Source organism: Pseudopodoces humilis, chromosome 15 (assembly GCF_049639895.1).
Source record: "Pseudopodoces humilis isolate 2021_Gansu_Grassland_sample_001 chromosome 15, ASM4963989v1, whole genome shotgun sequence".
In the NCBI taxonomy this organism is placed as follows: Eukaryota; Metazoa; Chordata; class Aves; order Passeriformes; family Paridae; genus Pseudopodoces; species Pseudopodoces humilis.
The window spans coordinates 6,115,314-6,141,940 of NC_142214.1; the positions used below are offsets into that span (position 1 = coordinate 6,115,314).

General features: G+C 51.1%; 1 protein-coding gene across 2 annotated transcripts in view; it reads right to left on the reverse strand.

The window, feature by feature from the left end:
* Positions 1-1,316: 1,316 nt before the first annotated feature.
* AR (androgen receptor) overlaps positions 1,317-26,627 on the reverse strand; it is a 41,092-nt gene continuing 15,781 nt past the window's right edge. For both annotated transcript variants that reach the window (XM_088062711.1, XM_005526150.2), the window contains exons 2-8: positions 23,436-23,587; positions 16,485-16,601; positions 10,861-11,148; positions 8,645-8,789; positions 7,738-7,868; positions 7,399-7,556; positions 1,317-7,149 (exon numbers count right to left, since the gene is read on the reverse strand). In XM_088062711.1, the coding sequence (XP_087918837.1) occupies positions 6,994-7,149; positions 7,399-7,556; positions 7,738-7,868; positions 8,645-8,789; positions 10,861-11,148; positions 16,485-16,601; positions 23,436-23,587 (1,147 nt within the window). In that variant the 3' untranslated portion in view covers positions 1,317-6,993. The remainder of the gene's footprint in view (positions 7,150-7,398; positions 7,557-7,737; positions 7,869-8,644; positions 8,790-10,860; positions 11,149-16,484; positions 16,602-23,435; positions 23,588-26,627) is intronic.

The following is a 26,627-nucleotide window of genomic DNA, read 5'->3' on the forward strand; positions in this document are numbered from 1 at the left end:
GTGGCTGCCCCTGGCTCGTCCTGGGAGCACGGCCACAGCCCTGACATGGAAGGCACACAGGGCTGGCTGCCAGCGCAGCAGGGTCACAGTGCTGCCGCTCCCAGGCCCCCAGGGAGGGCAACCACTGCTGAAAGGGCTGTTTGACACAACTCATCAGTATTTTAGGAAACAGAACTTCTTTCTGTTTTAAAAATATCCCACTTTCTGCTATGAGGACAAGAACAAATAAATGGCCTTAAAGCATAGGGCCATTTTGGGGTTTTCATGATGTTTTCATGTAGACTTCTTTACAGCAACTGGAAACATCATGTTTCATAATGTTTCAGTTGGCTTCTTCATGGTAATTGGACTTTTTCCTGTGATTTGCCATTCTGCAGGGGAGCCAAGGTATCTCTAAGGGCAGCTCTGGAGCCCACTGGCATCTGGCTGTCACCATGCTGCCAGGCCCCACAGCTACAGCAGTTAGGAATGATCAGGGAGGTCAGCAGCTTCCCTGTGACCTGTAGGTCCTGGTGAGCTGTGCAGGGGGATGCAGGGTGTAGGATGCAGGATGCAGGATGTGCAACAGAGGTGGCTGGAGCATAACTGGGCAGAAGGAGTTAAATGAGGTGAATTTGTCCTTCAGCTAGTTCTGACCCAGCTGCACCCAAACAGCCTCACTGACTTCACACAGACACTGCTCAAGCCACACAAGCTCGGGGCCATCAGAGACCGAGGCCAGTGTAAGCCCAGGATGTGCAGCCACATCCATCATCCCATGAGGCGCTGGACCAGTGGCTCCTGAGTGTCCCTGGGGATGTTGGTGTCCAAGTGGGCATTTGCACCATTTGGCAGGTGACACTGGGACTGACGTGCTGCAGTTCCTCTTTACCCAATACACCACACCAACCCTGAGGAGCTGAGGCCTGTTCAGTGTCCATTAAGGGTTAATTTTGAAAATAACACATTAATTTTTTTGCTGTGACTCAAAGCAAGGGATGGGATCAGGTTCCTTGCAGATGACAAACCCAAGGGGTTTTGTTCTCTTGGTTGTTCCTCAGCTCACGGGGCACGGTGTATGGACTGCTTCTGTGCAATTACACACCAGGCACTGCCAGCTATTTGTGGCCCAGTGAGCTTTTTCTTTTTCCCAAGCTCTTTGCTTTGTCTCAGTGAATCAAATCTTGGCCCTGAGCAGGATTCACATCTGTGCCTTGAATTAACAAGTGGCTGATAAGCACCTTCTTTATTACTTGGAGAGCATAGGTCAATTTTATAAAGATGTTCCAGAAGAATGGATTTACAAAGGTTCATAAAGATACCAAAAACAATGACAAGAGCAGGAGGACACTGGCCTTTATTAGCTCCTTGCTTTGAGAAATACAATAATCAACTGAAATTCAATTTAAAAGACCAAAAGAGGAATATATGAAAGGATTAGCCAATTGATATGTAATTAAATTACACGTTCAGACTTGATTAATAGTGAAATCTGACTGTAGAAGAAAGCCTACAATGACCCAATGTGCAGCCTCATCTACTGGCAAATGACCCACTGATTCCCAGGGCCTTTGCTTACTGGCAGCCATCACACCCACAACAATTTCGTGCACAAAATCGACACAAAAGCCAAATGCAGGCAGAGAATAGAGCTCCAGCAAACCAGATTCTTCATTTATTGGACTGAGAACAACAGCAGATTTTCAGGTTACAAAAAGAGCTGAACACCAAGCGTGAGGGGCCACCCTGTGGCATGGCTGAGGGCTCACATGGGCCCCAAGCATGGCTGAAGGAGAAATGAGAATTTTCATTTACCCCCAACGCGGTGGCATTGGTTTCTTTACCTGGGTGCCAGGCAGGCCCCTCTCTTTGGTTACACAAACAGACATCCTTCAGTCTCACATGGGGACTTGAGAGTTGCAGTTGTCCTTAGGGCATCCTGCACTCCACCCCATTGGCCCCAGCAGCATCTGTCACCACAGCCCAGCCCCCATGGTACCAGAACACTCTGGGGCTTTCTCTTCCTTATCCAATGTTTCAGTTCCAATTAAAAAACAAAAACAAACAAAACAAAACAAAACAAAACAAAACAAAAAAAAAAGCAGCTGTGTCAGCAATCCAACTAATTCCTTCTCTGGGAGAATTTACCCTTAGGTAATGCTATAACTTGGACAAAGCACTGCAGTTCCAAACTGGGCCAGACCAGGCTGTGTGTGCTGAACCTGCATCACACAGTTTGTGGGGTCTCCAGGGTCACAGTCCCACCAAAAAGGGGCCAAGGTGAGCAGTATCATGCTCATCCCTCACCTTGGAGCCAGGAAAGAACCAGCATCATACCCCAAAGTCTCTCTGCCACTCCAAGGCTGCTGGCTCTTTTTCTTCTGGCAATGCTGTGGGGTTGGCTTCTCTCTTTCCCCCAGCCCTGGTGGAAGGAGCAATTGCAGACACTGGCCTTTGTTACTCCCAGGAACACAGCTGTGGGCTGGGAGGCCCCCCCCCAGGCAAAAAGGCACCAGCAATGAGCTTTTTGGCTTATTACAAGGAAAATAAAATATATCAAACAGAGAACTCTTATTATTACAGAGACATGTTAATAAAGAGAAACAGCATAAAATTACCACAGAACACCAAATATCCGGCACACAGAGCAGCTTTTATCCACTTGCTAAGGGTTTATGTGGGTGCAGAGATTTACTCCATGAGTCACAAGCACAGTGTCCCTCTGCTGCTGAAGGGAATGAGTGCAGGGAGCAAGCACCAGTGGGCAGGAGACGCTCTGCCCCACCCGAAGGGGCCAGGACATCCTGCCTGCCCACAGCCATCTGCAGTGCCCACAGCCAGCCCTGGGCCTGCAAACAGGTAGAACAGACACTCTCTGTAATCCCAGCATTCTGCCCAAATGTCTGAGGCCACTTTGTGCAAGTCAAAGAGGGAAGAAACACAGGGCACTCCGTTGTTCCCCAAATGCAAACGCTGTCCCTGTCTAACCTCAAGAAGACATGGGAAAGCTGGAGAAGCTGATACCGACCCCAGCCTATGCCAGCGTGTGCTCTGTGCATGCCACAAAAAGGGAGACCTTTGCAAACTGGGCAGCACCCAGCAAGAAAAATAATTAAAAGCCTCCATTAAATTGGCATGTTCTGACTCATCTCCTGCAGAGAATCCAGTACCTCAGTGTGCAACCAGAGAGGACTCTTAGAGCATGTCACTAAATAGATATCTTTAGCAATAGAAAATGGGCCATGCCTTTATTTTATATAGAGATAGATAATTTTAGCATACATTATGTTATTGAAACATCCAGGGCAAGAGCTCAGCAAGGGGAGGGACACCACGGGGACTGCAGGGCTGGCTGGTGGTGGGAGGTGACTGTGAGGGCAGCAGCTCTTGGGCTGGCTGGGAGGCAGGTGGTACCTCAGGTACCCCTCAGCATTCCCTACAGACCACAGCCCAGACAACCCCAGGGCCCAGAGCAAGGAGTGGTACTGCAGGGAGGGTGCTGGCCCAGCTTCACCTCCCTCACTGAGCACCCTGTCCCCTGAGCCAAGTACAAAGGGCCTCTTGGACATTATGGCAGTGGCACGTGGATGCTGCCAGCTCTCCAGCTCAACCAGACTCAACCACAGCCTCTCCAAGCAGAGAGCTGCTGTCCTGATGTCTTGCTCCTGTTGAGCTAAGCTTCCCTGCCGAGGCAGGGGGTGCTGGCAGGAGCCTGTCAGGCTCAGGTGGGCACAGGTCGGTGATCTCTGCCCTGGGAATGCTGCATGCCATTGCACCAGTTGATCTGTCTCACTGCTTCTGGCATGACACAGGGCTGAGGAAGCGCCCCTCCTGCCCTCACCAGAGGCAGCATCCTTTATCCCACACCGTCTGTTGTGGAATGGTGCCCATCCATGCACAAACATTGCTCCCAGGGAGATGCCAAAGTCTGGATCCCTTGTCCTCCATCTGCTGCCTTGGGCAGGAGCTGATGGGCTGAGCCACGACCCAGAGTGAGCCAGCTCAGAACCCCCCACACCTCTGAGATGAGTCAGGGAACCCACACAGATATGGTTGGCTCTCAGCTGCCAACCCAGGGGGGCCCCACACCAGGGCTCAGCAGCCCAAGGAGAGCCTCAGGGACAGCTTCTTTGGGACTGTGAACATGGTGAAATTCTCCTTGCTTTATTAAAGCAAAAGTAAACATGAAAACGCAGAAGAAAACAAAAAGCATAAAGAAAAATGGCAGGAGTTGGACTTTGGTATTTCTTAAAGCCTTTTCTTCCCCAGTTCCTGCAGCAGCTCATGAAAATCCACATGGAAAATAGCATTAATTCCCTCAGCAAATACACACACAGGTGCTGCGAGTCCTGGCTCCAACATTTCCTGGTAATTATATTGTAGAAATTCGACTTCTGAATGAACACGTTGCAGAAGTTTACTGTGAAACTGAAGAGACAGAGAACACGACCTCAATGTCCCTGCCTGCCCCTGTGTCCTGGGCTGGGGGTGCTCCCTGTGAGTTCCTGCCTTGCTCAGCACTCACCATCCAGAGCAGGTTCAGAGCGGGTGACACACCCGGGGCAGGTGATACACGGGCAGTATCCTTTCTCCACTCCCCCATTTCTCATTCACATGGTGCTCCCACTAGCAAAACAGGGTGGCCAAATCCTTGTTAGGTTTGGCCTCTTTCCAGTCTCCCAGCAGATTAACACCCAGCAGGACACTCATTAACCAATAAAGCCTTCACTGACAGGAGCCTGTGTGAAGTACAAAGCACTCCCAAACTGCTGTTCCAACTGCTTGGAGCCATCCTGAGCTGATAACAGGGACTAGGAATCACCACTCATCTGCTCACTGAACTCTGCTGTGAAGAGCCAGGGAAATTTGCAGAAGACAGGGATGCACCAGCTGGAATTTTTTACTGGTTCATTTGCAAATATCTGTAGCTCACACCAGCACTGGAAATGCCAGCAGCCCCTGGCATGGGGGAGCCTCTGAGAGCAGCAACCAGCCAGAAAGTTCATCTATGGATTCTGTTTCTGCCTACATGAGAGGATTTCAGGAGGAAGAGTGGGATCAGAGCCATATCTAGCAGAAGAAGGAAAACCACTGCAAAAATCCTCCCTTCAATATGGGCTTTTTTTCCCACTCCTTCATATAAAGAAAACCCCATCAAATGGTTGGAAAGTATCAGGGAAATGGTTTGTTTTACTCCAAGTATGTAAAGGAGCCACTCACCATGATGGCATTTCCTCGAGAGCTGGGCATGGGGTGGGCACAGGGCTCTGGGTGGGATCACTGTCCTGGGAGGGTCCAGAGTTTGCTGTTTGTCTGTGCCAGCACAAGGATCCCTTGTGAATGTCTGGATTGGTAATGCCAGACATGTCACAGCCCATGATGGGATATGTGACCCTGGAACCAGCCTGTCTGGGTCTGAGCAGGTGGTTTTGATGTACTCAGGACATGCAGGAAGAAGGGAACTAAAATACTACAGGGCACATAGGCTTGGCTGCTGTGTGTGTGCTGGGGACAGGCTGGGTGTGTGTGGGGTGATGCACATGGGATGGTGTGTGTGGGGTGGTGTGTGTGGGGTGGTGTGTAAGAGATGGTGTGTGTGGGGTGGTGTGTAAGGGGTGGTGTGTAAGAGATGGTGTGTGTGGGATGGTGTGTGTGGGATGGTGTGTGTGGGGTGGTGTGTAAGGGGTGGTGTGTAAGGGGTGGTGTGTAAGGGGTGGTGTGTCAGGGATGGATGGGTGGTGTGGTGCATACAGGACCATGTACATGGGACAGTGAGTGCATGATGGTGTCCTCCTGGGCTGCAGCCACTGCCATCAGCAGGAGCTGTGTGTGCTGCTGCCAAGGGCAGGAGGTCTCTTGGTGCTTCCCTTCCAGCCCCCAAAGCACCATGGTGGCACCAGCCAGTTCCCACAGCTTTTTTCCCATGGACAGGATTCAGAGAGGAGTCCCATGGTCCCACAGGTCCCACAGACCTTGGCCTTGGTCTTGGCTCCAGAACACTCATCTGCTGGCATTGGAAAAAATAGTTGGGAAAAAATATTAGGGGTGAATGAAGGGGAAGAGCAGAGCTGGAATCCCAGGTCTGCAGAACCACGACAGGAGCAGAGCAGGTGTGGGGGCAGGAGCTGCAGGTGCAGGGCAGGGGCCACAGGTGCCCAGGGGAGCCAGGCAGGTGAGGTCCGAGGGCATCAGGCACTTTCAGATGGGTTCGGCTTTGTCAGTGAGCAGCAGTGGCGAGGACAGGAATGTGACTGCTGAACAGCTGGGGGTCTGTGGGGCAGACAAAGACCTAGCTGGACAGGCCATAGGAAAAACATCCCAGGTGGAAAACAGGAGCCAGCCACCGTTGGGTGATTTCCAAGGTGATCTTCCTTGGCAGACCTTAGGCTGCAGCCCATCCGCTCCATCGCTCGTGTCTCGGCAGCACAGGCAGGTCCCAGGGCCGAGCTGACCGGAGCAGATCCCACAGGGCCTGCAGAGCCCATGAACTCCTCAGTCACAAATCTGCCTTGTCCCCCAGCTCTGCTCTGCTTCTCTTCTGCAGTGTTTGAACTTACCTGCTTCCCAGCACCATAATGCAAACAAAACATGGGGAAGGAGGCTGGCAACTTAACCCACAGCCAAATGCGGAGCTGCGACCTGCTTCGTGTTGTGTTCTTTTTATAAAAATCACCCAAAACCCACCAACAGCCGGCACTTCTCCTGCTGTCCCGTGGCCCTGAGCTGCTGGAGTCACAGTGACACAGGAGAACACTCAGACGTGCTGCCGCTGCCCCGCCTGCCCCTGTCCAGCACCGTGAGCAGCTGGAGCCAGGCAGAGGCCGGTGCAGGGGTTCAGTTCAGAGGTACCTCAGGAAAATAGTAATCTCAGGAATCCCAGCAGGTCTGTCACTGCCTGTCCCCTTGGCCACCACCACAGAGGGATTCCCCAAGGCACTGCAGGACAGTAGTGCAGAAGTTACAGGCAGGAGATGGCTGGAATGGGGGTGGCAGCACGGGGGTCCCTCTGAAAGATCACTGTGCGTGGAAGTAGATAGGCTTGACTTTTCCAGACAGGATCTTGGGAACCTGCACAGAGATGATCTCGGCCATCATTTCCGGGTAGTCCACGCTCACCATGTGTGCCTTGATTAGGAGATCAAATGTAAACTGATGCAGGTCCTTGGCAATCTGGGGAAGGAAGAGAGCTAGTTAAACAAGTCCCTGGGCAGTGCTTTCTCTGGGAAAACACATGGCAGAGTCCCACTTTCCCTGGGAAAGGGAGCCTGGATGAGATTATCCAGTGTTCTCTCCGGCTGCATCTGAACTCCTCCCATGACGGGGCGGTTGTTCCAGGGAATTATCATTCTCACTACGGAAAGTTTCTTTTTTATATTGTTTTTTATGCATTTAGATGAACATTTCCCTGTCCTCTCTTACCGGATGCACGGAGTCCAGGACCTTGGTGAGCTGGTAAAACCTCCGGGAGCAGGAGGTGGGGTTCTTCCTCTTGCAGGCAATGATACGGTCAAGTTCCTTAATGTAATTCATACGGAGCTCATCGAAGAGCTTCTGGTTCTTCAGGCCATCCACTGGAACTGGGTGGGATGGGAAGGAAACAGTGAGAGGAACCCAGAGAGTGACAACAACAGGAAAGCAGGAGGAAAGCTGAAGAGGGGGACAAAGCAAAGTGCAGGCCCAGGGAAAGCACCAGGTGCCTCAAGGGCGATGCAGCAGCAGATACTGGAGCTCTGTGGAGGGAAGGGTGTGGATACTTACTAATACTGAAGAAGAGGAGAGCCTTCATACAGAGGAACTCCTGGGGTGTGATCTGAAGCCACCCAAATTCCTGGGAGAGGTGCCGCATCCTGATGCACTGGCTGTACATCCTGGATTTGTGCATGCGGTACCTGGCAGGGCGAGAGGGGTACAGGTGGCACTGAGCCCAAAGTGCACGTGTGTGATGGGGAGGATGCTCCCTGACCCAGCAAACCCCCCCTGCCTGGCACACCCTGCTGCCAAGGCCCGAGCTCTGTCCCAGGGATGCCACATGCAGGAGTGGAGCATTTTCCAAAATGCCTGTGTGCAATCCTTGCTGGACACAGATGGCTACAAGCGACTTGTAGCATTTTGTCTGAAGAGCAACTGCAATGATTTCCCAAACATTTCTGTCTGTGAGGGATCTGAGGCTGTGCTGGAACTCCCAGGCAGGTGGGGGTTTGCCTGCTGCTGTGCTCAGTTATTGGGTTCAGGCTCTTCTATCTCAGTGCCAGCAGACCCCCCACAGCTCTAAGCTGATAGTGCACCAAGGAGAGCCCACCAGGACCTTACAGTTCATTTTGTCTCTGTCTCTGCTCACTCAAGCTGCCCAACAGAGCTGGAAACTGGAATTCAAACCCTGTAGCAAAAAGGCAGAAATGGAGCAGCCCCATACCAGCTTCTGCTGCTGCCCCAGTGGGTGTCAGGGAGGGAATGGGCAGAAGGACCCAGAGAGGCATCACAGTGCCCTCACTGCTCCTGGAGGTCACCATGGGTGGTGGCAGAGGGGAGCAGGCTGGGCACAGCCAGGATAGGCAGAGCCAGGCTGGGTTGAGCTGGGCACGGCTCAGTGTGACTGCTCTAAGTGTAGTTTGTCACATGAGCTGACCCAAAGCTCAGCTTTAGGTTGTTGTTGTTTCACACTTACTCATTGAAGACCAGGTCTGGAGCGAAGTAAAGCATCCTGGAATTGACATTGGTGAAGGATCTCCACCCCATAGCAAACACCATCAGGCCCATCCAAGAGTACTGGATTATTGACATCTGGTCATCCACATGCAGGTTGCGAAATCCTAATAAACAATGAGGGAGGGATGTTACAAGTGACTGTTGAGTTCCTGCAGTTTCCAGGGCTGTTTCCATGCAGACTCCAGCTCTCTTGCTCCTCTTGGGACAAGGTAGTCAGCCCACAGCCCAAGCTCAGCATGTCCCAGCATGAGGACATGGAGCTCCCACCTTGACTGGGAATCAAGAACAGACAAGCACAAAACTGTCCCCAGAAGGGAAGAAATGGGACTTCAGACACAAGGAGGGGAGAAAGTCCCATTAGGACTTCACCAAATTTAAGTAACTGGATTTTAATGTGATGCTCAGAGCCAGCAGGCAGCCCCAAGGCCTCCCACCATGGTTACAGGTGCTCCAGATTCTGTCCCATACACACTGCATGGATCTAATGACAGTGGGAATGAGCATGGAAACCCCAGGTACATCACAGGAGAAACAAAAATAGCACCAGATTCAAATTCAAATTAGCATTCCCAGATGGCAGCCCTGAGTTAAACCCCAGACATGCTTACACCACCTCCAATGCTGTTTTTTTCAATGTACTTGTAAATAGGCAAATATAATTGAGTTTCAAGGCAATCATGCATTATTTCAATCAAACATTAAAGCAATTTAACAGCTCCAGTGTATAATTACAACCCATTAAGACAAGGATCTCTATGGTTTGGAGAGCTCTTCAAGGCAAACAAGCCAGGGAATAAACCTTGCCCAGATGCCACCCTGGCACAGTCGGCACTGGCCCTGGGGGGCAGCAGGGCAGCAGCTGACACCACTACACACTGAGGGGTCGGGCATCAGATGCAGTTCAGGAGAGTAAAACCCTCTGATAAGGGGGTGGTTACGATAGAAAACATTTTCCAAAGCACTCTCCCTTTCCATCAGCACTACTGCAGTGGTAAAGCCTCAGCCCTGGATACCAGGTGGCTTTGGTGGTGTCTCTGTGTCTGATCTTCATGTCTGGTGTAGATAAGCCAAAGAGGAAGCAGGGTTTGTCCCTGGTTTTACAAGCCAAGTGACTCAAGAACAGCAGAAACAGAATGGAATACTCTGCATTTATGGATATCCAGACCAATATCCCACTGGGAGCACCAGTCTAGGGGGCTGCTAAACTCCTGGGAATGTCAGACACCTGACCACATTTCATCACCAGGGTTTGGCAGAGAGTGCCTCAGTCTCCTCCTCTGTCTGTATGACCCCACACATACGAGGAGTGGGGTCCCTCTTTTCTATGGTGTTCTCTGAGGAGTGGGGCCAGAATGGAGAAGGCGGCAGGAACTGGCCCCATGCCCCAGTTTCTGGGATGCTGGGAAGTGAGCAGGGTCCTGCTGAGCTCAGCCCTCTGCAATTTCACTCAGCTCCAGGATTGCAACGTGGAACAGGCAGCATGTCCCCAACCTTGCAGTGACACCTCGCAGATCCAGCTCAATAAACACATCAATCACTGGGATGCTCCATTTACTGTACCTGCTGACCAGCATCTGGAAAATTCCTGACCCCTATTACCTCTCTGAAGGCATCATAAATATGTCCCACCAGGCTATCACATGGGCAATCTGAGCCACTGCCAGGAAGAGCCCTTTGGGATTCTACATTGCTCTTCTGCCATGTTGCAATTTACCCTTTTCATCACTTCAGGTGGGTCCTGGGACAGGCCCAATCCTTGTCTAGAGGGCAGTTCTGCAGGGCTGGCAGACTCAGCCTGGAAGTGGAGCAAAACCTCTGTGGAGAGGGGGGAGAAGAGCAGGACCCTGAGCCCAGACCAGTTGCCACCCTGTCACTGGGGGAAGTGCTCTGTGCCCACACAGTTCCACTGGCCAGGGGCTGTCTGGACCCAGGGTATAAGTTCCAACACATTCCATCACCCCTCAGTTCCCTCTCCCATTGTCAGCCCCTCTGGAGACAAGTCCCACGCTGCTACAGGCTGCTTCCCAGGCACGGGACACACACACTGCCCATGGAGATGGTCCCCCAGGAGCTGTGTGATGGGACATGGGCTGCAGACCACCCCCTTTGCACCTGCCCCCAGCAGTGCAGATGGGCTTTGGAACTGGGAAGGGATTTGTTTGCTTTCCTTCTCACCTGGCAGGGCCTTTGCCCATTTGACCACGTAGACCAGCTGCCGCTCCCCGAGCTCATTCAGGCTGGTCAGCAGGTTGGAGAAGGAGTCAGGCTGACTGTTGTCATGGCCAGCACACACCACACCAGGCTCGATGGCCTCCAGGACGTTGAGGAAGATGGGCTGGCACTCGTAGCCATCAATGCGTGTCATCACCAGCTTGGGAGCTTGCTCCTCCGTGGGGCTGGATGAGCTGGCTCCCTCCATGTCATCCTGCGCCTTCAGGTTACCCAGCTTCTTCAGCTTGCGGGCTGTGGGAAAGATACAGTTTAGTGTGATACTTTAAAATATATTTTAAAACAAGTCAGGGCTTCTTGGCTCCATCATTATAGTTACAAGGAAAGGAAAAGTGATGACCAGCAGCAGCTCCTCCCTCAGCGGGCACTGCCCAAGGAGTGTCCTGGTATTGCAGGACAAGAGGAGAACACACTGTGTGATAAAATCCATTTCATTGTTAATCTGACATGGAAAAGAACCAGCATCATTTACATCCTCAGCCATGACCAGTCTCTAACTCCCACTTAGTGAGGAAGATCCAGGGAAAAGAGAGAAGAGGTTTTGACTCAACTCAAACAACTGCTCATATGCAATCAAAAAGAGGAGCAACACAAGATGATAAACTCAGTACACAGTCACATTCATTGCACTTGGATGCCCAAGTGGGATTGTTCCAGACCAGAGTAGAAGCAGGATGCATCTGAGCTAAAAGCCTTCTCCTTGCAATGCGTGCTGCCCCACAGCCAGGCTCTCCCAAACACGCTGCACACGTTACAGAAAACACATTTCAGAAGCCAGCAGGTGGTTCCAGGGCTGTTTCCCTGGAGTCTCAGTGCTTCCCCCAGCGAGGGGGAGCAGTCCTGAGCTGGTGGCCTCGCTCTGCTGTGCAGCCTCACGAGCCCCATCAGCAGTGCAGCCAGCTTGCAGGGGGACCAGAGCAGCCGGGGTCTGTGCCTGTGCCCAACACGAAAAGGTGTTTTCCCCACACACCTGGCTCTTAACCACAGCTGCTGGTCTGCCTGCAAGGCACACCAGCACTCCAGAGGCGTGATACCTGAGGTCTTGGAGAGTCTGTGTTCCCCTCATTGATACCAGCATGACACTGACAACACAGGTGGCCTGCTACCTGTCCTCACCAAATCCAAACCCCAACTAATTAGAGAACAAAAGCCCATGGCTTCCTTCAGCAGGGAATACAACATCAAACCAGTTTTCCTTGGGGTTTTGGCTCCTTCATTATATGATACTTATCTCGAATTTCCTTTCAGCTGTAATTAGAAAAATAAGCAGCAAAACATAAAAATGTCAAGTCAAAGTGCAGCTCTGTAAATTAACTCCAAACACTGATTTTAAGCATTGTACTCTGTATGATCTGCTGTACAGGCAATGAGGACAGGCTTCCACATAAAAAGGGAGGAGAAAGGATGAATAAAAATAAAGGACAGAGAGAGGAAAACAGTGCTGCAGCAGTGTGATGCCCTCTGGCTATCAGCCTCTCGTTTCTCCCTCACCTCCAAAGTCACAGCACTGCCAAGGCCACCACTAACCCCAAGTGCCACATCCACACATCTGTTAAATCCCCCCAGGGATGGTGACTCCACCACTGCCTTGGATTTAGAAATAACCAGTGTCCCACGTCATGTGCGTGAGTTAAGCCAAACCCAAGTGTACAAAGCACACACATGGTTTGGTTTAAATGTTTGGGTTTTTTTCCTTGATATTTAATTATCTATCAGGAGAAAATCCCAACTGAAGTGAGAAGACAGAAAGCACCTACTGCACTGGCTCTGAGACTGCAGCCACAAACCAGACTCCTGTGTAACAGTGGGTGATAACCGCTCTATCAGACCAGCCTTGGGTTTGTGCATTCCAGGAGCAGCTGTCCCACAGGTCACTGAAATACTGACATTACTAAAACCTTCAGAGGTAAAGACTGGCTTCTACACAGTCACCTGTGCCAAACCCCTTTGTGGTGGTAGCTCCTACCCAGCAGGTAATAGAAACAACAAAAAAAAAATTAGAATTAAAGACATCTGTAATGTTTTTATTGTAGGATGAGCCAGGCTGGGCAGAAGTCTACATTGCACTTCTTTGAACCAAGGTGGGAGGAACCTTAGTGCATGTGACCAATATTGGGATGCTCCTGCCTGGCTGTCAGCAGGGACAAGGGGCCCAGGGAGCCTCAAGGTACTGCTGCAGCACAGCACTGCCCCAAGCTCTGCAAGCTGACCTGGGGGTCTCTGAGGAAGTACTGGATGGATTTGGAAAAAAGCTTAAAGGACACAATTATATATCACAATAAAATATTGACCAGTGCAAGAACCCCTGGGAGCACACTCAGGGTGACAGCCAAAGTGATGCACATTTTAAGCATCTCCCTTACAGGCACTTCTAAAGCTCTGAGGAAGGAGCACTCTGAGCTCCAGCACCAATTTTCATGATGCCAGGACTCAGGGAAGTTATGGAGACCTGGAAGAAGCTGCTCTCACACCGGCTACGATGGAGACATCCTGCAGCCCCTGGCAGCACACGTTGAGTTCAGCTGCCAGCAGGATACTGAAGAGCTAAACAGGACTTGATTTATATCCTGCTGCCCTTTGCAGTTTTTATGAACTTCACACAAGACTTGTCAAAACCTGAACCTGTCAAGCTATCAATCTTATCTGGTACAACAATTTCAGCTGATAACAACATTACTGGTTTTAGCAGACACATTTAAGAGATCTGAGTCAGTCAGGTCCACATGAATGAAAAGAACTTGAAGAATGTAATGCTGAATGATTGCAAACCCCCTAGTGAAACATCTCAAAGGCAATTGTGTTGAAACACCATCAGACATGTTTGCTTCTTACAAGGGTGGATTGTAAGGGTAGCATTCATCCCAAAACCAGGCTTGACCATTTTTACTCAACCAGCCCGTATGGCAATGTATGGATGGGGAAATAGGGATGAACATTAAGGATGATCACTGAACAGATGGACTGAGGTCAGCAGATAAGGGCTGATAGGTGCTGGCAAACTGCAGAAGCCATGAGGACACTAAAGATTTGACAACACGCCTTGGAGCAAGGAGGTAAGGAATGTCACTTGGGTGGCTGTGTAGGAGGCAAAAGGGTTATTGAGTCACAGGTGACAAATACCTACTGTGGGGACAGAAAATCAAAAAAATTAGGGTTTTTAATCAAGCAAACCAAGTTGTAATGAAGATCCAGTTGCTGTAAGTCAAGGTCAGACAAGATGAAAAACCAGGTACATCCAACATACACTCGTAACTACTGCAATAGCTCTGCAAAAACTGTGTCAGATTCCCCCTGGCTGGAATCACTCCCATCAATTCCCACTGTATTTGGTGAGACATGAGTTCTGCTCCACCCCAGCAGCTGAACCTGAATTAGGACTAAACACAGCTATGCCTCAAGCCTGGGCTTTCACATGCTTTCGGCAGTTACTACAGGAGATTTCGAGCCCTACCATGAACAAAACGAAAGGAATTACACCTGTTTTGGGTTTTTGCTCCAGCCAGGACCCACATGGCTGCAGCTCGGGTGGCTGCCAGCTCTGGCTGTGAGCACAAGAGCTTGGAGCTCCCCACAGGAACAACCTGGAACCTCACAGGCTCCCTGGGCTCAGGGCTGGCAGAATCCCTACAGCCATGCCCATTCCAGGACATTCCCCAGGCACAGGGCTGGCAGGATCCCTATAGCCATGTCCATTGCAGGATATTTCCTGGGCTCAGGGCTGGCAGAATCCCTACAGCCATGCCCATTCCAGGATATTTCCTGGGCTCAGGGCTGGCAGTATTTCTGCAGCCATGCCCATTCCAGGATATTTCCTGGGCACAGGGCTGGCAGAATCCCTGCAGCATCTTCCCCAGCAGCAGGCACAGGCATAGTGGGATAATGGGCACAGGCCAGCACACCAGCAGGACCCAAAACACTAAAACAGCATTATCACTGGTTTTTTGCTCTTTTTTGTTGTCTTTTTTCTATTCCCTCTCTACAGTGTCTTTTCCCTCTCTACAGAGAGAAGATCCTGGCTAGTGGATAGCAGCTTGCAGGTCACTGTGATCTCAATCAATAATGAAGTGCTTCAACACATTGCCATCCTGTTCTAGAGCAGAGCCTGAAGAAGGCATTCAGTGTGTCACCTCCCCCAGCACAGCCTCCTCCTCCTCCCCCAGGAGAACCGCAGGGCTGCCGGGATGAACCCCATCAGTGACTGTAATTAACCACCAGTTAAAAACAACTGCTTGGAGCTTGGGAGTGATTGCAAATGCCCTGCCTCCACCGTGGGAGAGGTTACTGTGGGCAACCACAAGCTTGCCTGTTTGCAACAATTGCCTTTACACCGACATCCAAACCAAATGTAAAATAGACCAGGCAGAACGGGTCAGGGTGACCCAAAGAGCTGAAGAAAAAAGAAGGGAGTGGGGTATTCGTATTAGCATTAATTTTGTCAGTGTGTTCTGCAGAAGAGGGTTGCATTGATGTATGTCTTCCCCCACTTAAGGAAACTTCACCAGAAAAAAGCACTTAAAAATAAGCTAAGAAAAAGGAGTTAGGACTGCACTGCCTTTTGGGACCTTTGGGGGAGAAATTAAACTAAACCCCTTGCTCCTTGGTGAACCACAAATTAGAGCCACTTCAGTAACAAGTCCCTCAAGACAGTGTTGTTTCAGCTCTGGAGGCTCAGCCCATCCCAGCAATGGGGTCAGGATTTAACCCAAAATGCTGACACACCCAACCGGTCTGGGCTGCCCCTGTCCCCCTGTGCTGTGCCTGGCACTGCCAGGGCTCCTCTCTGCAGCCCCAGAAGCCCCCTCGATGCAGGGCTCCCCAGCAGGGGCAGCTCTGTCAGCCCCCTTTTCCAGGGTATTTTCCTCCTCACCCCAATGTCACAGTGTGGTTTGGGTTGGAAGGGACCTTAAAACCCATCCAGTCCCAGCCCTGCCATGGAGGGACACCTTCCACTATCCCAGCTTCCTCCAGGTCCAGCCTGGCCTTGGAAACTTCCAGGGATGGGGCAGCCACAGCTTCCCCAGGCGTCCTGTGCCAGGGCCTCAGCACACAGGAAAGATTTCATCAAATGAACTCAACAAGTTCACCCAGTGATCAACACTAGCTTATAGACTATGAGCAGAAATCAGATTTTGGATGTCGGCACTCTGTCAGTTTTGGTAGGGCTACAGGCTTGGGAACAAATTGTAACAAGGACCCTCACCATGGACACAGGAGCAGCTTCCATCCAGCAAAGGAAAACACTGAGGTAATTTCACCAAGAAATTGCCCCTTTCTGCCTTGGAATAATACCATCAAAAGAGGGGAGTGCTCTGGTCTCAGGCTCCAGGAGCCAGAACCAGCTCACCCTGCTGCTCATATTTTTTGTTTATATTCACAAGGTTTGAAATCAGTGAAAAGTATGTTTCCTGAAACACAAACAAAGCCATTGAAATTCACAGTTTTGGTATTAGAACCCTGAAAATGTTTCCTGAGCGTTTTATCACCCTCCATCAGCCTCATTTTCCAGGCACTTACTGACTGCTCACACAGCAAGTGACATGCAGGGACCCAGGAGGGGACCCCGGCCGTACCTCCGAGAGTCATCCCAGCCTCGTAGCACTTCCGCAGGCGGCAGGAGGGACAGTTTTTCCTTCGGAACTTGTCGATGGTGCAGTCGTTCCGGCTGGCACAGAGGTACTTCTGTTTACCTGAAACACCAGAGAAATGGAACATGGGTGCTGGGTACCAACAGAGACACGGGCTGGGCTCTTTTGGGATCACTAAGAGCAGTCTAGAGAGTTTGGTTCTCATTTTTTAAATGTCACCCATCTATTGCATGGCTTTTGGTGGTTTTCTCCCAGGTACCACCTAACCCCACAGTCTGAGCCTTCTGCCACAATATTCACCTTTCAGCTCCCTTGTAATCATGATGCTGTACAGAACTTTTTGGGACTGAATTATTTTTTTGTGCAACCCATTAATAACAGTCAGGTCTGCTGTCTCCAGGTTACAGATATTGGGGTTGGGGAGTTGCTGCTGCACAGGTGAGTCTGATGCCACCCCATCCCCTGGGATGAACCTGCAGTCAGCCAGGTGGGAACTGGGACCAGCAACTCCCTGCACAGGGGAGCTTGTGCAGCCATGGGTTTTGGGGAGGTGCAGAAAATTCAGAAGTTACTTATGGTCAGAGTCACCCATACCTCAGACTCACCCTGCACTCGCTCAGAGAGCAGCCTGTGCAGCTCCAGGCCACAGCTTTTTCTCACTGCCCCATTTGCCAGACAAGCCAAGAATCATCACTTTTCTTGACAAGACTGAACACATTTACTGGATCAGGATTTATCCAATGTTCTTTGGGCTGTTCCAAACCAAACTGGACTCAGCATGCAGCAGAGAGGTGCAGCTTATAGACCCACGAGCAGCCCACATGGGAAACCAGCCCATGGCCTTTATTTATCACCCTGCAAGGGGTTACTTTCTGCATTCCTATAGGAATAGCCCTTTGGAGTCATCAGAAATCTGTGAACAGGATGAGACTGAATCCAACCCCTTAATGTACCACTTTTGACATGAGATGCACCAATTTTGGTGCACAGATTTTACAACCCCCGCACCTCCACCACTGCTGCCCTCGCTGCCACTGCCTGAGGCTTTCACAGTGGGTCCCCTTCACTCATGCCTGGCTGCAGGTTTGGCAGGACAGCTGCCAGTGTTCCCCCCTGGCAGGGCTCAGCACCCAGCCCACTCCTCTCACAGCGCCCAGGGGCTGCACAAACACTCCATGTTTGACCTTCTCACGAGCGTCCTCTTCAAAGTGGATCATCACCCACCCTGTGCCTCAGCCATCACCTGCATTACCCACCACACCTCACACCTGTTAGATCATTTCAATACTGTCCTCAGAACAGCTCTTCTCACACTCTCCCTGGCTCATTTCCCATGGGAAGGATACTCTGGCAAGCCTTGATGACACCTAAATCCCTAAGGACCCTAAAGAGAGTACGAACACCATCCTCCCTTTCAGCAGTTCATTGAGGAGGAGGATGAGTAACAGTGAACTTCAGCTGAAACTGGGTTACTTGGGAGTTATTTTTGTGCCAGGGGCACTGAGCACTGAGGCCACACTCCCTCCACTCAACCTCCTTAGGTAGTCACAAATGGGCGCCCTACTTTCTGGGGAATAGAGGGCTGAAAGGAGATTTGGCTGGCTGAGCCCCACAAGGATGTTCCAGGATCAGGCACAGCTCCTCCAAATTCCCCTGTGTCAGGTGCAGCACGCCACAGCCACTCTCCTCATCCCCAGGATCTGGACAGATCCCAACATTTGGGCTCATCCCCCCTGTAGCCAGGGACACGGCAGCCACGGAAGGGGAGCACAGATGAGGTTTGGGAGTCCATGCCATGCTCAATGAGGCCACTGTGCTGTTTCCTCCTCAGCAGCATCTCCCAGCTCCAGAACTGCCCAGAAGGGACACGGAGAGGGAGCTTCCCCCCGGAGCTGGGAGCAGGCAGAGCACCCCGGAGGACAAACAGGGCACGGAGGAGGCTGCAGGATGGCAGTGCCACCCTGGAGCAGCACACGCTGTGAGCTGCAGCCAACAGCTCTCCCCACGGTCACGGTACAGTGACATTGCTGAGATGGCCAGGCCAGCTTCAATGGTTCATGGACGGGCTCCTGGGGGCAGGAACCTGTTTTCTGTTGCCTGGGCCTGCACAAGTGAGCCCTGTTTGCTTTATGCTGTTCACCAGTAGCAAAAAGAGAACCGAACAGCCACACTGGTCATGATGCTGCTGCTGCTGCTGCTCGGTGAGAATGAGCCAAGCTCACCTCACCCTAATTCCTGGGGATGCAGAGATTTCCCTTTAACCACCAGGAAAGGAACCACTAGCTCTAAAAAGTGGGAGAACAGCGAAGGGTGGCTGGAACGTGGTTGAGTTCCTTCCCTCTGAAGTAAACGTCTCACACACAGAGACCTATTTCTAATTTCAGGGTAATTCACTCTTCATTTCAGAGCAAGGTGAGACATTTGCAATCAGCTGTTCTTTATTTAAAGACAAATGCACTGGTTTTTCCTTCTCTAGAGTTCAACACTGCAACTACTTATTTGTTTTCCTTTTCTCCCCTGCAAACAGCAGAGATGTTTTCTCGTGTCACTCCAAGGCACAGCCTCTTGCTTTGCAAACCTGTACAAACAGGTCCAAACCTTACACCCACTCTCTGGTGTTCCCCAGCAGTCCTGCTCTTTGCAAAGCCCATCACCCCACCTGTCCCTCCCCCAGGGCACTGGCGAGGTGCCCACCCATGGACCACTGCCCAGCTGAGGACACTGCAGGTGTCCCCCAGAGAAGCCCCAGCTCCTCCCCAGCCAGCCAGGTCCTGATTGACACGTGCACAGGTGAGCAGAGAAGTCACACACAGCACCCTCTGCTTTCCCAGACCAGCACAGGCACCCCAAGAGAGCATCTTTGCAGCAGTCCCCACCATGAACACTGCAGTGCCCATGTCCCCTCTGCCAGGAACGTCCCTGCCACCTTGGGCCCCTCCTGGGCCACCTCACACCAGGCAGAAAGACGCTTCCACCACCTCTGAGCCTTCCCACTCATCTCCTGGGGCCACAGCACATGCTGGGAGCCAAGGGGAAGAACTGCTCTCCAGTTCCTCTTGACTAAAAATAATGATTTATGGAGGTGAGTGGCTCAGTCCAGGGGAATCATCTAAGTAACAGCCTGTTGCCACATGAGCTGTTGTGCCCAGAGTAACTTTCTCCTCCAGACAACAAAGTAATCTGTGCAAACATCTGGAGCAAGATATACGACTGTAAATGTGAAAAACCAGTAAATGTTTCTTGGAAGAGAGAGATCCTCATATTTCAGGGTATAAACAGAATTTTAATAGCTGAGGGATAAGGCCAAGCTTTCTGTGAAAGCAACTCCCCTGGGTCTCATGTAGCCATGGGGGCTCCAGAGCTCCCCTGGAAAGCCCCTGGTCCTTGGGGCTGTCACCAGCAGGGCCATGCCCAGAGCTGAGCCTGTGGGTCTGCTGCTGGCACCCCTCCCATGTGATGTTCCTGTTGGTAACTCAAGAGGGCTCAGCCACAAGGCTCCCAGGAGCCAGCACTGAGCCACTGCTGATGAAGTACCTTTGCAAAGTTGTTTTCTGAATAGTCCATTTACCGGATGGCTACAGTGAGCTTAACACCCAGAGTAAAGCTCTGAGTGCTTTCCCTATGCTCTGGCTGCCCCACTTTTTGCTCTCCCCGTTGTTTTTTAAGGCAGATAACACCCAGTCATGAGAAACCCACCACTGGAGCATAGTGGTGCTGCAGCACCACTGAATCTTCTGCACACTCAACTTCTTTGAGTGTCACATCAGCCTGGGAAGGAGGAGAAAGCTTTTTATAACGTGGCACAGATCTTTGCAAATGTTCAATTTAACTTGGTGTCATCTTGAAACCTGGCAAGAGACTGTTGAGCTGGCCCAGAGACATTTCTCTGGTGTAAGGCTAATCCTCAGTAGGTCAGAATATAGAACACTAATCCATATGGAGGGTGATGGAAGCACTCAGAGCAGCCTGCACAGCAGCCTGGCTGGGTGCCTGCTAGGAAAATTGCCAAATACTGTGTTATTTTTTTCATTTAGCTCTCTGCTATTTAAAGGCAGCCCCATCAGGAACACAGCCCAAAGCATCCCCGTCCTACATGGCCAGGAATGCTGCACTGAGGCAGCTCTGGGCTGGCTAAGGTGGCCACCAGATCTCAGAAACCTCAGAGGACAAGGAAGGTCTGCTTCTCTCTAGGGATATATGCAGAGACACGATGATCCACAATGGGACAGCAGGAACCCCTGGGCTGCTAACTGACACAAGGGCTGCCTTGTTTGAAGCAGTTTTCTGCCACAGAAAACCTGTTCATCACAAGGCCTGAGCTCCCACGTCTTCAACCCACCCCAGCCATGCTCACCACAGAGGTGTGCCACCTACTTGTGTAGGGAAAAACAGTATCTGTGCTGGGCTGGATGAGTTTTTGTCCACCAAATGAGGAGGGGGAGCCCTCCTCTGAGGGCAGCAGAGGAGCAGCAGCCCTGGTCAGAGGGCAGCCACCCAGCCCTCTGGACTGTCCCTGCTGGGAGCCTGGGGCAGGTGACTGCAAGGGAGAGCACAACTCCTCCAGCATCTTTCTGGAAAAAGCAGTTGAACCTGGGTTTGTGAAACCCCTCAAATCTGTCAAATATTTCATCAAAGCAGGGGTGACCTGCTCCTGCCTATAAACCCCTTGGTGTGTCTAAAGGGAAGAAGAATCAGTGTCACAACTTTTTTTTTAATCTTTTCCCTTTCTCACCCCTTAGAATCCAGTGCATGTCTACAAAACCTCCTTAAATACCGCTGAATCCCTGCCAGGTGAGTTCACTATCATCTCAGAAGAATATAATTAAAAAAGAAATGATGTGCCCAGCTATTTCCCTCCCCTCCAGGATGCTGTTTGTGCTGCTCCCTCCACTGAAGGCTGTGGCTTGACACCAGCACCAGGAAGGTAGCAGGTTTCTTTTCTCATGGGGAAGCATTTTGATCTACTGCTGTAAAGTCTCCAAGGGCAACCTAAGGTTTTCTTAGAAGCGTTTTATGGACTTTAAAACATGAGAACGTGCTGAAATATCGGCTTTCAGTAATGCTCCTCAGGTTTAAGAAGGAAGAGATCTATCTGGAAACTCACCAAAAATTAGAACAGAAATCATCACCTGCCATCCCTGCATTCAGTACCTATAAAGGAGCACAATTTATTGTCACTTTCCAAAATAAAGACTTACCCATGTACCTCGGGGTAACGTAAGATGAAACCTCACAATTTGGCAGCCCCCCTGCACACACATCCAGCTCCTCAGGAAAGCCAGAGAGCCCAACCCCAACACGACCAAACGCTCCCAACCCTCTGCCACACTGCGAGGCTGAAGAGCCAGGAAGAGACATAAATACCATTTAAATTAATGATATAATACAATCAGGAGAGGGAACAACTCCATGGCACGTGCCTCGGAGCAGCATGAGCAGCGTGGGCTGTCCCTCTGCCTGTGGACACCTCCAGATCCTGTCACCCACAGGACAGAGCCCACCCCGGTGCCAGGGGAGCACAGCTCCCGCCCGCAGACACGGGCGTTCCAGCAGCAGTTCGTCTGACTGAGCCAAGACTCCACTTACTATAAATCAACAATAACTTGCTGACTTAAACAAGCATCTGTTATTTACTCTGGCTGCACAAGCCAACCCACTTGGCTTGACACAGAGCTGGTGTGCAGCACAGACAGAGCTGCAAATGATTTACTCGGGAGAAATATGCAAAATGTATTAACTATTATTTGACTGCCCTTTTTGGCAACAATCCAACACTGATGTCCCCTGTGGTATAGCCCCTGTTCTTCTCAGAACCAGGACTGGCAAGTTGGCTCCTGGCACAGAGGAATGAGGGAAACATGACTCCAGAAAGAGGCAGGATAATGAAAATTGATCTGATTGACATAAAAGCAGCAGTCTGACACCAGCAGGTGAGCACCCCCAGCCTGGGACCTCTGCTCCCATAAAGGAGAGGCTGGGCATGAGGAAGGTCATGGTGAGACAGAAGCTCTGTCCCCACCTCTGCTGCCAGCCCTCTCCCGAGGACACCACGGCCAGCTGCCAGCAGTGCCCACATAAATTGTGTTAGCACCAAGGAAGAATGATGGCTTGTGCTGGTTCACAACTGTGTTGGTTCACCTCTCCTGAACACAAGCCTCATGAGCACATTACATTGCTGGACAGTTCAGCTTCCACAACAGAGAGTCTCACTGCCCAAGTGCCCAAGAACCTCAACTCTGAACTGCAGGTAGAAACCAGACATTGCTGAGGCACAGCCTGAGGAAACAGCTGGGCTGGGCGCTTCTGCATGTTCATTCCTGAGGAAAGATGGCACAGAGACCTCCCTGTTGAGAGGGAACATTTGGGCTCACACTTATCCCTGGAGAGCCTGGACATGAAAGAGAAGTTGCTTTCTCACGGGCTGGGGAGAAGGATCACGGACCCCAAGGTCAGAGCACGGCTCCTGATGGACAGAGGGTTGTGCTGTTTGTGGGCTCTGGAAGGGCACAGGAGAGGAAAAGTCTCCCCTAAACTGGCAGTTGTGCATCTGAGAACACAGGTGGGCTGATGGGAGCTTAAAGCACTCTGGAGAGTCAAGAAGAGAAGCAGGAACTGACTGTTCCAGGGGCTCACCAGGTCACTAGGATAACTGTGGAATTAAAGAAACATTTGGGTCAGAAGGGACCTTAAAGACCATCTTGGTCCACACCCCTGCCATGGCAGGGACACCTTCTAAAAGATGAGATTGCTCAATGCTGCTGAAATAAATGTATTTTTGCAAACTGGTTTGGCTACTTTTTGAGAGCAATCGGTAAAATGAAATGACAAACGCAGGAGAGAAAAATCAATTTATCCTTGATTTTTCTCCTTTTCTAGTTTAAGAGATCTTAGAATGCCACCACAGTGGGGCAGTGACCTCTCCTCTGTCCCCATTACCTTCAGCTGCCCGTTTGAAGAACACTTTGCAGCTCCCACATGTGAGGGCTCCGTAATGGCACCCGGATGCTTCATCTCCACAGATCAAACAGGTCTTCTGAGGTGGGAAGTAATAGTCAATGGGCAGGACATGGTCACGGCCAGCCTCCAACCTGCAGCATAAAACAGACAGCAAGAGAAGGGTCAGCAAATGGGGGCAGGACACGGTCATGGCAAACCCAGAACTGCAGTGATGGATCAGCCAAGCTCTGAGCAGCAAGAGAGAGAGCAACAACCGAGCCAGGTCCGGCCCTGACCATGCAGAGACCGTGCTGGGTGCCCCACTGTGGGAAATGTGTGACAAAGTGTGACAAAGTACAGTGACAGTGACACAGTGACAGCACAGCCTAAGGAGAGAAGGCCACTGAGACTGGCTGTTGCAGTGCTCATGCAATTTTGACTTCAATAATGAAGCTTCTGCGCCAAACAAGGCAGAGCACGGCACTGCCAACCCCTTGATGCCACGTTAACCACCATGCCCAGATGTCCCCAGTGCCTGATTCCCCTACTCCAACACCTCACCATTCTAAACACCCAGATTCTGCCCTCTCAGCTGGTCCTGTCCCCTCCCCAACCCGATCTGATCTGTTTTATCAGATCCATGGAGAAACTGCTTTTCCAGAGGGCATGGCAGGATGACAGGGGCTTATCCAAATCAAGAGCCAACATGTGCAGGCAGCTTGGGAAGCACCAGCACGTTAAGTTAATTACCAGAACTCATTTTTCTGCAACCACTGGATGAGGCAATTAGCTTTTAGCAGTCTGCAAGTCACCACAACTTTTGGGTAAAATTAGATCCCCTTTCATTTTTGGCATTGTTTGTTGCTTGCAGGTGAGCTCAGAGAAATCAGGTTACATCAACAGTGAGTGTGACAAAGATGGGACTTCTTGAATAAACCTTTATAGGCAGAAAAGCCTCACTGTCCTCACTTGTCCCTCACCTGGAAGCTGTGCAGATCCCACCTCAGTTTCAGATCAGTAACTGGAACAGCAATTTCATCCCCAGTTCTTATGGCAAAAACTTTTTGAGTGATTTCTCATCTCTTTAACAGGAGCAATCAGTGACTCATCTGTAGATGCAGCTCAACCAGCCTTCCCCAGCCGTCTCCATTTCCAAGGATTTTCTTGAATTACTGATTCAATGGAGGAGACACAGTTGGCTGCACTGTGCCTGCCACAGTCAAGTCCTGTTGCAACCCTCGTCCTCCTTTCTTGTCTTACATGGCATCCCTCCTGTGCTCCTGGTGTGATCCCACCACCCATCTCAGGGTCCTCCCACATCCCCCCATGCCATGTGCTACTGGCACTGGGTGAGAGGGGCTGCTGGAGAGCAGACCCTGCTGAGGAATACCAGCAGCACATAGAAAAGCCTGGATAAAAATGTCTTATTTATCCAGTGTGTTTTAGATTCACACATCCCTTTCTGCTAATGACCAAACACCTCTTTTCTCCTCTCTGTGCAGTCAGAAATCCAACAGTGCTCATTTCCCTGCTACCATAAGGCTTCCACTGTCTCCCCCACGCTCAGTGCTGTGTGCCATGAGCAGCAGGGCCTCTCTCAGCAGGTGTCGTGACAACAGACACAAGACTCCCAGAGGACCCTGGGCTGTTTTTGAGCATTAATTATCTGAAACTGCAAAGCAGGTTTGTGATTGAGTGGCTTCTGAAACAGCTTTTAAAGAGCTGTTCATGTATGGGAAGAGCTGTGCAAGTTAGAAACACCCTCCAGCAGGTGTGCATCGAGTGTACCCTGTACATGTGCCCCTGCCAGGGACGGGATGGAGCTGGGCAGGGCTCCCTACACACCCCTCCATGCTCAGCCACCCTTGTCCCCACTGCCACCAACTGATGGAGACTGGAGGACACTGGCTGACATGGAAGGGGACTCCTGGCCACGGGACAGGCTCCTCCTGGGGTAAGGCTTGGCAAGGTGTGCACAGCCCCAGCACCCCAAGGAGATGGTGTTTAGGAGATGGTGTTTAGGAGATGGTGTTTAGGAGATGGTGTTTATGCAGGTGGTGTTTATGCAGGTGGGGAGGGGCTCTCCACAGGCCCTGCAGCACCAATGTGGTTCCCTGCCAGCAGCCACTGCCCAGAGCTGAAGCATCTGCCCGGGAATGCCCTTGACTTTAAAACAACGCCAATTTGCCTTTTCTATTATTTTAGAGAGAGAACTGCAAGAAAACCATAATGTAAAAATGTTCTAACAACTCAGAGTGAGCTATGCTAATGATTCCCTTAACGATCCATTTTCCAGTTTCCAAGGGACATTTACAGAGCATTCTCAAAATGTGCAGGTAATACATAACACTGGCCAATGAGCCAAAGAGGTGCCTGGAGAAGCTGCAGGGCAGCAGGGCCAGCAGAGCTCTGGGCAGAGCCGCCTGCCCCAAGGTGCCAGTGCACAGCAGTGCCACAGCTCCTCACCCTTGTTTAGGACACAGGAGGGCTACGAGGGGCGGCTCGGTGGCCAGCTCACCGCCGGCGGCTCCAAAGCTTTCCTCTGGGTGAAGTTTGTGTCCACAGAGCCACAGCAGCGCTCAGGTCAGACCAAAACAAGCCCTGCTCTGCGGGGGCTGGCAGCTGGTGCCATATGTGGCAAGTGTCAGCCCGGCTGCTGAGCCCAAAGCAGGGTGATAGCGCTCCAGGGCAGACACAACTGGGACGCGCTGACGGCGGCGGCGATGCCAGACCCGGCGCTCCCCGAAGGCCAAGGTTGCAGCTGCCACAAAGGAGCTTGGTGGCTTTCAGGGGCAGGGAAAAACAACCTCAGTATCTCTTCTACAGCTCCAGGATGAGTTTTATTCTCATTTCAGAAGGGTTCTTCAAGGAAATGGAAGATTTACTGAGCTCCCCTCACACGCATGTATTTCTGGGGAGTAGAAACTTCATTTTGCAATGAGGCATTTGTTTGTCATTAGTTAAATTTCACCAAACAGCCACATTTCACAACATCCCCAGAAAGCCAAGAACAAGCACTGGTAAAAGAGGAGCCAACCACTTTTCCTGATCCACAAAGAAAGTTTCCATCTCAACAACAGCTGGCACAGGCTGCTCGAAAGGAGCAGCCCACGACTTCCCACCCCTAAGCCAGACCAGGACAATATGATGGCAGCTGCCACACACCCCCAGTTCATCCCACACAGGAACCCC